At 38.6% G+C, this 11,261-nt stretch overlaps 2 protein-coding genes across 3 annotated transcripts; both read left to right on the top strand.

Moving 5' to 3' along the window:
* Window positions 1-471: 471 nt before the first annotated feature.
* ndufv1 (NADH:ubiquinone oxidoreductase core subunit V1) lies at window positions 472-7,122 on the top strand. 2 transcript variants are annotated; one of them, XM_071500301.1, is made up of 11 exons: window positions 472-615; window positions 2,289-2,398; window positions 2,494-2,576; window positions 2,809-2,979; window positions 3,300-3,483; window positions 4,595-4,784; window positions 4,965-5,177; window positions 5,804-5,970; window positions 6,059-6,140; window positions 6,295-6,440; window positions 6,861-7,122. In XM_071500301.1, exons 2-11 carry the CDS (start codon window positions 2,294-2,296, stop codon window positions 6,936-6,938), a joined length of 1,419 nt encoding a protein of 472 aa, XP_071356402.1. In that variant the 5' UTR covers window positions 472-615; window positions 2,289-2,293; the 3' UTR covers window positions 6,939-7,122. The 2 variants fall into 2 exon arrangements, with proteins under 2 accessions (XP_071356402.1, XP_071356400.1); XM_071500299.1 differs by having other exon boundaries at window positions 607-826.
* Window positions 7,123-7,425: 303 nt separating this feature from the next.
* On the top strand, window positions 7,426-10,763 carry LOC139634059 (oocyte zinc finger protein XlCOF22-like). Its single transcript, XM_071500302.1, has 5 exons — window positions 7,426-7,560; window positions 8,024-8,158; window positions 8,297-8,412; window positions 9,222-9,365; window positions 9,496-10,763. Exons 2-5 carry the CDS (start codon window positions 8,059-8,061, stop codon window positions 10,183-10,185), a joined length of 1,050 nt encoding a protein of 349 aa, XP_071356403.1. The 5' UTR covers window positions 7,426-7,560; window positions 8,024-8,058; the 3' UTR covers window positions 10,186-10,763.
* Window positions 10,764-11,261: the final 498 nt, after the last annotated feature.

The following is an 11,261-nucleotide window of genomic DNA, read 5'->3' as shown; positions in this document are numbered from 1 at the left end:
AATCCTGACTATCATAAAATCATCAAAAATTTTACCTTCATTAAATTACCAAACAATTTAGCCTTCCCTACTGTTTGGTAAGTTTATGTCAATGCATCATGTTTTAACCTCTTGATAGGTTTTGTGTGTCATGTCAGTGTAGTTGTCAAATAAATGTAGTGGGGTAAAAAGTACAATAATCCCCTCTGAAAGTTGTAGAAGTATAAAGTGGCAAGTGTAGTACTGGAATAAATGTATTTAGTTACTTCCCACAATTGATAATGCATCATATTTTATCATACACATTTTAAGGGACCATATACTTTGCATGTAAAGTCGTATTTCTGCAAAGTAAGTGGTAGTAGCAACTTTACATGGGCATGCATTAACAAAACCCACCCTCCAGACGTACACACACACACACACACACACACACACACACACGGACAGAGACTGACCTTCAGTTATGAAATAATTGTTTTTTAAATGCCGAGAGGGCGGTCCACAGTCATGTTGTGCAACCAGCTCTTTTAAATAACCCTCCCCTGCGCGGCAGCCGGGTTGGCGCTGACTGTGTCCGGGCCGTCGGGTCGTCTACTTCCTGTGTATATTTCATAAACTCGGGACGACGAGAAGGTAAGGAGGACCGACTGCTTGCTAAATCTCATCGTGCCTTTCGTCGTGCCATTGCTTTTAATGCACCAGCTCATGTAAACCAGTTGGTTAATGTGCTGTGACTGTGAGATCTGCATGCCGCGCTGTGAACCTGCTGCTTTTATTTTGACATTACAAGGTTAACCGTTAGCTAACGCAGCTAAAGGCTAGCGGTAGCTAAATGAGCATGGAGGTCAGTGTGTACTCTTGTCATTACGTTTAAGCGAAAGGGCTCAGATACAGTCGTAATTATTCAGTTTGTTTATAAATGTGTTGAGCTGAAAGATGACAGCTGGAGTGTTTGGACTGACTGAACATGGCTGGCGCTCGTCCTCCACTTCGTTAGCTAACTCAACACCTCTGACATAACAACATCACATGAGGTTACAAAAGACCTCTGTCAAAGGTTTTCCAATCCTAAAAAAAAAAAAAAAAAAAAAAAAAAGATTTCATCCCAATATCTATTGATCAACACCAAAAAGTGACTGTTAATCTTGCGTTAGTTAACTTTATCGTGTCGAAATAAAATGCGATACTGCTGAAACAGAGCCTCTGTGGGTCGGTTTTCACTCGGCTGCTTTTGTTTTGATGCAGATCGATAATGGCTTCCGTATTAATATGTATTTTTGTCAATCGAGAGAGGCATTAAAATATAGTTAATCTATCTATATGGTTATGGAAGATCACTTATTAAAGTGATTGGTTGCTGTTGCTCTGGTTCACTGAGCTACTGGAAAACCACACTAAGGCTTAGGTGTGTTTCTCTTACCAAACTTGGGAAATAGGAATGTTTTTTGTTATTATTATGAAAGACTAGTCGTCTTAACACAAGAATCCAAACAAACAATTTGCCTGAATATAATGCATTAGGCAATTTGAAAAATCTTGACTTAATTTAACCCTCCTGTTATGTTCATTTGTCAGGAACAGCAGTGGTGTTCCCGGGTCAATTTGACCCAGTGCATGTTTAATTATCCAAAAGATGTCCGAAACCAGAAGAATCCTAACAAGCACTGTGAATATTTCATAACTAACTCCATTGCTAACTATTCTATCAATATTTAGTGCAATGGTGTTCCTTACCTCTGACAGGTAATGGTTCAATTAGGATAATTCACTCGTTTTTCATTAAGAAAAATGCATGTTCAAACTTTTTTTTAAATGTTTCACCACTTTATTGCTTTTGAAAGACCAACATATGAAACACAATAGTTTCAAACATTGAAACATAACATTTACATTTTGATATAAACATGCAGGGGGTGGTTGCAAATATGTGAGATGAACCATTTTCATATTATATGTTGATTACATTAATTAAGGCAAGCAGAAGAAGTTTCATACTGAAAAAATACTTTTAACTATTTTTCCTAGATCTTCAAACTTTAAAACGGGTCAATTTGACCCAGAACATAACAAGAGGGTTAAGCACTATACTATATTATAAAATCCACTATTTATCATAAAACGTTATACTGTGGGATAACATAGTATAACAATGTTAGATGATAAACAGATGCTTTGTTTAAGTGTGCAACTGCAATCTGTACTGCTTAAGATTTAGGGATTATAAGGGGAAAACATTTCATTGTATGAAACCTAAACTAACCTCATGTCAGCATTTGACAGTACTTTCCTGTCTGTCCTCCCTGCAGGAAGGATGCTGTCCCTGTCTCGGGCTGTAGTGAGTGGGGTGGCACGAGTCCCAGCTGCTGTCAGTCAAGGTGGAGTGACTGCTATTACCCGATTTAACAGCACAGCACAGGTACCTGGCCTGAATTCATTTGAAACTAAAGTGAATGAATGAAATGGTTACTTTAATTATCATTTACATTGGATGCCTTTGCCTTATTTTTCCAGAGTGCTCCCAAGAAAACAACATTTGGACCGCTGGCAGATGAGGACAGAATTTTCACAAACCTTTATGGCCGTCATGACTGGAGGTAACACTGCTGATGTTATTCTCATATGTTCTGTAAAATCTAAAACACTGCTTTTTTGATCCTCTGATACAATACAGTAACAGACAGAGCAGTAAAGTTAATGAAAAATTCTGTTTTAGCATGTTCCTTAACTGACAAGAATTTTGTTGGATTAAAACTTTATCAGTAATTTCTGTAAAAAAAAAAAAACAACAAAAAACACTGTTCTCATCTGCACATATCTGTGCTTCAGGCTGAAGGGGGCATTGAAGCGTGGGGACTGGTACAAAACTAAGGAGATCCTTCTAAAGGGAGTCGACTGGATCCTCAATGAGATCAAGATTTCCGGTCTTCGTGGGAGAGGCGGAGCTGGTTTCCCTACTGGCATGAAGTGGGGCTTCATGAACAAGCCCAGTGATGGCAGGTCAGTGAGGAGACGGACAGATGTACACACATTTACTCCGTTTTTTTTTTTTTTTTTTTTTTTTTTGCTTGATGCTGTCGTGACATTTCAAGAAACCACTGTGGTCTGAGGGTGCAGTCATTAAATTAATTCACACGGTCCCTTGCAATTCCCATTTCTAATAAGAACATGAAAGACGAAAACTGACAAATGCAGCTTTAAAACAAGCCACCTGTGAAATCTGAAATCTGACCAAAAGTTCAGGCTGTTTGGACTCGTCGACTACAGTGGCTGCTTTTGGGGAAAAAATGACCATGTTTAACTCATAATTCCTTCTTTAGGCCAAAGTATCTGGTGGTGAATGCAGATGAGGGTGAGCCAGGCACCTGTAAGGACAGGGAGATCATGAGGAACGACCCACACAAGCTGGTGGAGGGCTGCCTGGTCGCTGGGAGGGCCATGGGAGCACGTGCTGCTTATATCTATATCAGGGGAGAGTTCTACAACGAGTCATCCAACCTGCAGGTAAAAATAGACAGAGTGAATCCTGAAATTTATACCTTTAATTACACGGTTTAAATGATGTTCCATATCAATGTTATAATAAATAATAATCATAATACTAATGATAAATACTTCTGCACTTTACACTGTTGAGTATTTTCAAATACACTCTATCGAATTTGTAAATACAAGCCTAAGGGCACAGTTTTGGCCAGAATTGGAAGACTATAATTAAATCTCGGATCTTATTCTTTTTTTTTATTTATTTTTTATAATCATTTGTGGTGAAAAACACACAATCTACAGAAGATAACATACACCCGACAGGCATATGTGAAAGGTGTTCCTGTTATTTTGTCCACCATTCAAATACATAAAGTTAGGTTAAATAACAAACTGACCTCTTTGTATAATGCAATAAAGCTCAGCAGCTTGGTGTACCTAACACACTGAGAGTTAAGTCTATGCTGCTTATAGATCTGGTACTTCCCATATTTCTTTGTATATGATGACACCCAATCACCATATTACATGTTTTCCTCCAGTAATTAATCTCAGCATTTATTTGTCTCTCATTGGTCCCTCATGGATTATTCTTGTGGCTATGTTTACGCATACTTTGTTGTGCTCAGAATTTTTTTAAATTTTTTTTTAAGGGTGTAAATGACATTAGATTCAGATATTTGAGCGTGCATCATGAAATGACAGCTTTGTGTCACAAAATACTGCAAAATACCTAAGAATCACACTTAATAGATGTTTTCTGTATAGTACATGGAGATAAAATTACTCTCAAAAATGTGACTAAATTAGGAATACTTCACGTGTTGTGTGAAACAAAAATAATCTGAAATGGTTTTTGGGCTGTTCAGCTGCATTTTCTAACATTCTTTTCTCAAAGTTCAAGAAGGACCATCAATGCTCAACATTAATTCTATTACATTCAATACAATTATGATCTTAGATTCAGGTTAACTGAAGATGTCATATGCATCATGGCAATGGGTTCATTTTAGCACAGTGCAGGCCTAAGACACTCATGACTGTGACAGCTTATGTTCAACACAGGGTATAATTATACAACACAATGTCATTCAGCCTGTTGAAACATATTTTCAATATTTGTCCTTAGGTTGCTATTAATGAGGCCTATGCTGCTGGGCTGATTGGAAAGAATGCCTGCGGCTCTGGTTATGACTTTGATGTGTTTGTGATGCGTGGAGCTGGAGCATACATCTGTGGAGAGGAGACAGCTCTGATTGAGTCCCTGGAGGGAAAGCAAGGGAAGCCCCGCCTGAAGCCCCCATTTCCTGCTGATGTGGGTGAGTTCCTGTGGACAGAAGGGGCCTGAAAAAACAGTGATCTTATGCTGCCTTTGCTTGTGTCCCTTAATGCATTTTCATATTTTCAACATTTCTTTCAACCTACCAGTGATTAGGCTCTGATCCACGATGGATTACAGTTCTGAAATGTCTACTTCACTTTTCCCCCCCGTCTTCCAGGTGTGTTTGGTTGCCCGACAACTGTTGCCAACGTGGAGACAGTATCAGTGGCACCCACCATCTGTCGCCGTGGAGGCTCGTGGTTTGTTGGGTTTGGCAGAGAGAGAAACTCAGGCACAAAGCTCTTCAACATCTCTGGCCATGTTAACCACCCCTGCACTGTGGAGGAGGAGATGTCTATCCCTCTGAAAGACCTCATTGAGAGGCATGCAGGTACATAACACCTATTTTGTGATGAGCCTACTTGACTCATATTAATTGAGACAAACCTTTTAAGATAAGATAAGATCGCCTTTATTAGTCCCACAGTGGGGAAATTCACAGTGTTACAGCAGCAAATTTGCAGTGCAGAGAACAGGAAAGCTGCAAGAAACTGCAGTAACAAATATTTAGGAAAGATAAATAATAACAATGTAATAGTATACAAAATATATAGATACAAAAAATTACATATTTACAACAACAGTACCAGCGTTTGTGAGATATTGCACAGATGCGTGAGGTTGTTACGGTGGTGAGTGGGTCAGAGTTCATAACAACACCATGGTTTTCAAACTGAGGGATAGAGTGAGATGTTTGTGATGTTTTTATAACATGAGTTATGGTAGTTGTGATAGCAAGAAAATGACTTTTTCTGTGAATTAACAAAGCCCCCCTGCAAAACAAGTAAATGAAACTGAGCTAAAGGGACAACCTACACAAACTATTTCTTTTATCTGCATGTGTCTCCTTGCACCAAGGAGGTCATGGACTAAAAAGATTAAGATAGCTTAACGTAAGTGCAGCCTAAGTGAATGTATTTTTTTCTTGCTTAATTGAAACAAACATCTGTCCTGTAGGTGGAGTGCGTGGTGGGTGGGACAACCTGCTGGCTGTAATCCCTGGTGGTTCCTCAACACCCCTCATTCCTAAGAATGTGTGTGAGGAGGTGCTGATGGACTTTGATGGCCTCATTCAAGCTCAGACTGGGCTGGGTACAGCTGCTCTCATTGTCATGGACAAATCGGTAAGCTTGTCCCCTCTGCATAGTAATTTATCATGCATAAAGAAATTAGTAAACATCTGTTACATATGTGGATTCATTGTTTTTGCAGACTGACATTATCAGAGCCATCGCACGCCTGATTGAGTTCTACAAACATGAGAGCTGTGGCCAGTGCACACCATGCAGAGAAGGTAAGGGCTGCTTCGGTGTCATTTAATGCAATGACCATGCCAACCTCAATACTTCACAAATAGGGTCTCAGTCAGGGTTTTTCAATGCCTGGCAGTATCTCTAACAAATGTCAAAATTCTCTTTTTTTTTCCTCTTTTTCTTTTCTTTCTGTAGGAGTGGACTGGATGAACAAGATGATGTGGCGTTTTGTGCGTGGTGATGCACGGCCAGCAGAGATCGACATGATTTGGGAGCTCAGTAAGCAGATTGAGGGACACACTATCTGTGCCCTGGGAGATGGTGCAGCATGGCCAGTGCAGGTAACTACATATACTCTCATAATGCTCTCATAAAGAATCAATAAGGAATTCTGGAAAATGACTGGCGTTTTGCGGATTGCAGGTTGTGGTACCTTTAAATTTTATTGCAGTACACTGAATGTTTCTGTTGTTTTACAATATTTTACAAAATATTGTCAAGTTTACCACAGAATTTGATCACCACCTCTCCAACAGAGTCACAAAAACTGAATATGAAGTGTTCATACACAACCACAAACCATAACCTCAAAAAAAGTACTTGACCTTTATGCCCTGTGTCATTCATTTTTAACCTGAATATTCTCCTCAGGAATGAACACTTTTACAGATTTTTTGTAAGGGAAAAAACTGACTATTATTATTCTGCTTTAATTAAACTTGGATTCATTTTCCTTCATGTTCTCTTTTCTGTGTCATCAGGGATTGATCAGGCACTTCAGGCCTGTGATGGAAAGCCGCATTGCTGAATACCAGCAGCAGCAGCAGGCCAGGGCTTAAATGGCTCCTTGAACTCCTCGAACTCTTCCTTCTGCCTCATATGCCCATAACCCCATGCCTGTGTCACCGACAAATTATTTAAAAAGATAATGTGCCGTCTTATCACCTCATCATCAAGTTTTACATTGATGTGTCTGCCTTGTCTGTTATAAATACCAATAAAGTTCTATGAACCTTAAATTAGCATTTGACTTCTTGTTTTGATGTTAGACATCTTGTTTAGATTCTTGTTTTGTCTTTTTTTGTCAGTTTTCATACTGGTAGTTTTAGTTTAAAATGCTGTTTTAAAATCATTTGAGCTCCCAAGATTTATGCAATGAAAGGCTATAGTTCAACATTCAGCAACATAACAAAAATAGCATTCATTAGCAGAAAGTTTAAAACAGCCAGAGGTTAGCATGTATTAAAAAAAATAATTAAATGCATATAAAACATTAATAAAATAAGTTTTTGTTTTGTCATTAGGATATAGAAAGTCCATATAGTTACAAAATGATATAAAACATGGAGAACGCGTTCTAAACGAGAATTCTCCAAATCTCGCGATAGCCATCGTCTTCCCATGTCATGTGACGTGGGCAGGCCATTCTCTGCGGCTTCATTTCAGCGGACGAGTCGAACGGTAAGAAATGGTGCCCTCCTTTGAATTGTTTACAAACACTTAAATCAGCTTTAATAGTAATTTATCACACAAATCGAGCTTTAAAACACACTGGCGCAACAACAAAGGAAGCACAAGACAACACAAATTAAAATATTCCTAAAATATGTGAGCACAATGGTCTCGCTTTTAGTTGTAACTGTGCATGTCGACTAGCGTCTCTTCCGTCCATCCTTCTGTCAGCGAGCTCAGGCCTAACGTCAGCTGTTTTGTTTTTATTTCATCACTAGTCTGCCCGAAGTATATAAAACGGAACCCTCCTTTATATAGATTTAATTAGTTAGCCTAAACGTCCTAATGCTTTGTACGCGGGCTAACTTGACGTTAGCCTGGTCTGCACTGCTGTGTCCTGCTGTTCAGCTTTGCAAACACGTATGATGCATATTGAGTGTGCATACAACAGCATTATGTTCCTATGTTGCAGCTCCATGTGGCTGGGTAGTGCGTGAAAGCATCAGCATGGAAATGTTGAAGATAGAGCAAGTCATTGTTGGGAGTGAGATGAGGTCCACCCCAGCGGAGATCAAGTCTGAGCCTGTGGTCTCCCCTCTGCAGTCCTGTAAGCTAACATTTATTGTATATGCATGGTTCATACTGCTCATAGTAAACATGCATTGATTGTCTGCAGTTATACAATCTATTCATACTATTCTTTTGACCAAATTATCAAGCCACTTGTCATCTCCCTGTGATGCAGATCAGCATGAGAGTCTGCAGTGTTTTCAGTGTTTCATCACCTTCTCTGACTCTAAAGCCAAGGAGAGACACATAAGGAAGAGTCATCGGGAACAGTACAAAAAACAGCTGCAGCAGGTAAGGATAAGAGGACAAAAACAATGCCAGGTTAAACTTAGATAAATAAACTCCGCAACTCATGTGAAATCTGATCATTAAGGCCGCAATTTAAGACATTTTTTTTCTTTATAGATTAATTTGGAAAATAATGTTTTCTTGATTTAAACATTTGATTTGTAAAATATGGGAAGACAAGAGAAATTTGTCCATTCAACAGTCCAAAACTTGCTTGAGAAATGACAAACAATGTATCAATTATGCATATTGTTAATGATTTATTTTCTGTGGAGCTATGGATCAATGAATAGACTAATCGTTTTAGCTCTCCTGATTATTTTTCTGTGAAATGCAACTAAAATATGAAATGCGATGCTATCAGGATTAGAGCCTGATCAATGCTTGATCTTTGTGGCTGAGTTAAATATTTGAGATTTAAAAAAAAAAGATAATATATCACTCGATATTCAAGTATCTCTTCAGTCAGTACTCTCTGTTGGACAAATTACATGAGGGCAACACTATTTCTGAATTGCCAAAAAAAAAAGAAAAAAAAGTAGTTTCCGCTATATTGCCCAATAATGTCATAAACCAATATTGGTCATTGCTGTATCCGACCGGCTGTAGTATGGATAACATTTTCCTGCATAATTTTGTTTTTTGAAAATAATATCACTCTGTATAAGAATATAAAAGCAGTTCAGCTTGACAAAGGAAAAATCTTAGTTTTCGCTGTTTTTAAAAAACACAACCAAAAAAAAAAAGAGTAAATCAAGTCTTGAGTTAGGATTTCACTATTTTGAACATTTTTTTTGCTCCTTATTTTGCAGACTGATACAGTTTTTACTTGTTACAAGTGTGACAAGTGCTTCTCCGCCTCTGAGGATCTCACCGAGCACCAGGCCACCCACAGCACAGAAGAGAAGCCCTTCCACTGCCCTTACTGTCAGATAAGCTTCTTTACCTTCACTGAGGTGAGGGCACAGCAGGCTACATGTGAGCCTATTGTTTTGTGCTGTTTCATATATTTTATTGTATAGTTTGCCTTAAAATGACAAAACAATTGTTTACTGTCTTTGATGAGTGTTTAATATCTCAATGCAGCTGAACAAACACAGACGACAAGAATGCATAGAACGACGGTGTCCGTGTAGGGACTGTGGCGCCTTGTTCCCCAGTCCTTCACGACTTCGCAGCCATCGCATTGCAGTCCACCCCCACCGCCCTGTAGTGGCTGATGACATCAACACCTACCAATGCTGCAAATGTGGACGTGGTTTCCAGACAGAAGATGAGCTCCTGCAGCACCAGGAGAGATTTGCTAGTGATCTAAACTGTGAAATTAAGCTGCAAGGCAAAAAACGTGGCCGAAAACCCAAGTACGCAGCTCAAGGAGGGATGGTTGACCCCAAGAAGATCAAACAAGAAGAGGAAGTAGGGGGATGCAAAGGATTTGACGACTCTCTGATAGAGGGATGGCCCTCGAATGAGCTGCAACCACAGCTCAAAATCCCTTGCCCTGAAGCAAATTGTGACCTCATATTCCCTTCTGTTGCAGCCTTGCGGGCACACAAGAGGGAGGCACATGGGGGAGGCCCCCCTCGTAAGCCTAATGCATGCACAGAGTGTGATGAGTGCTACGCTCGGCCTGATCAGCTCAAAGCACACATGGCCAGGGCTCACCGATCTGGATACAACTGCCCCACCTGTGGAAAGAGCTTTGCGAGAGAGAGTGTCCTAAAGGTTCACCAGAACACCCACACTGAGGGAGACAATGTTGCAGAAAAAAGATGATATATGTGGAAAAGACTACAACTTCAGCCTCCTAAATGATTGTCAGAGCATTTCTTCATATTCTGTTAAGTGTAGGAAGAAGATTTTCATATGGATATTTTAGGGTGAGTTTTTGAAACAATGTTATGCAACACAATTGAATTATTGAGGTTGTTTCTGGAATGTTGTTTTTTTAATTTGATTTTAGAATGACATCCTTCACTTGTGGATAAATCTCTGTACATAATTATGATTTAAGTCCACTCTGAAATCATGTCAAAAGGCTCTTTTTGCTGCCCATATTACCTCTGTTTTACCTGAAACGTTTTATATTCACTGTAGAGGAACTGGCTAATTCTCCCTCAAGTGTGGGAGTGTTTTGTTTTTAAACTGTATTGTTTAATTTTCTGAAATAAGTCTTAAAGGTGACAATTACACTGAGAATTTACAGTAAGTCCCAAACTTAATGAAATCCAAAATCTGATAAATGGGCCAGTATATGGGATTCTGTAGTATGAGACTGAAATGATGTAATATCTGGGTCTTATTTTTTCCTCCCCAAAGTAAATAATTGTTGCATTAAACAATACTTACATTTCTGTGGTGTTTTTGTCCGTCACTTTATTTGTGTGTGTGAGAGAATGATTCTTATATGTCATTTATGAAGCAGTGTACTGTAGATATACTAATACTGCTCCCACTGAATATACTGCATTTAGACAACTACTTAGTATGTCATACTTACGATTCAGTAATGCTGACCATGAAGAAAAAAAATTTAAATACTTTATTTTAAGAAAGGTCATAAACAGTTGTCTGTCACTATTCTCACTACCTTCTATGTATTAAGCTATGGATTTTCTTTTTCTTTCATGAAAAATAAATAAATAAATAAAACACTGATTTTTAAACACAAACTAACTGTGATGAGATTTTTAAATGTCAGTATTTTCTACTTTATCCTGTTTTCTGTTAGTAAACTCATATTTTTTTTCTATTTTTGAATTGGAACAATGATGGACAATTTCCATTTTCTGACATTGTATGCACCAATCAATCAATTAAAGAAAATAATTACCAGACGTATTGAGGATGAA

Source organism: Trachinotus anak, unplaced genomic scaffold (assembly GCF_046630095.1).
Source record: "Trachinotus anak isolate AG129_WGS33_773 ecotype Australia unplaced genomic scaffold, CSIRO_AGI_Tana_v1 ptg000016l, whole genome shotgun sequence".
NCBI lineage: Eukaryota > Metazoa > Chordata > Actinopteri > Carangiformes > Carangidae > Trachinotus > Trachinotus anak.
The sequence above is the reverse complement of the archived record's forward strand: the minus strand, read 5'-3'. Positions and strand labels throughout refer to the sequence as shown.

Bases quoted from the DNA above. Each gene is read 5' to 3' on its own strand.
- LOC139634059 (XM_071500302.1), top strand. From the start codon at position 8,059: ATGGAAATGTTGAAGATAGAGCAAGTCATTGTTGGGAGTGAGATGAGG. The intron at 8,159-8,296 runs GTAAGCTAACAT...CCTGTGATGCAG, and splicing joins GGTCTCCCCTCTGCAGTCCT to ATCAGCATGAGAGTCTGCAG. The intron at 8,413-9,221 runs GTAAGGATAAGA...CTTATTTTGCAG, and splicing joins ACAAAAAACAGCTGCAGCAG to ACTGATACAGTTTTTACTTG.
- ndufv1 (XM_071500301.1), top strand. From the start codon at position 2,294: ATGCTGTCCCTGTCTCGGGCTGTAGTGAGTGGGGTGGCACGAGTCCCA. The intron at 2,577-2,808 runs GTAACACTGCTG...TCTGTGCTTCAG, and splicing joins TATGGCCGTCATGACTGGAG to GCTGAAGGGGGCATTGAAGC. The intron at 5,178-5,803 runs GTACATAACACC...TCTGTCCTGTAG, and splicing joins CCTCATTGAGAGGCATGCAG to GTGGAGTGCGTGGTGGGTGG.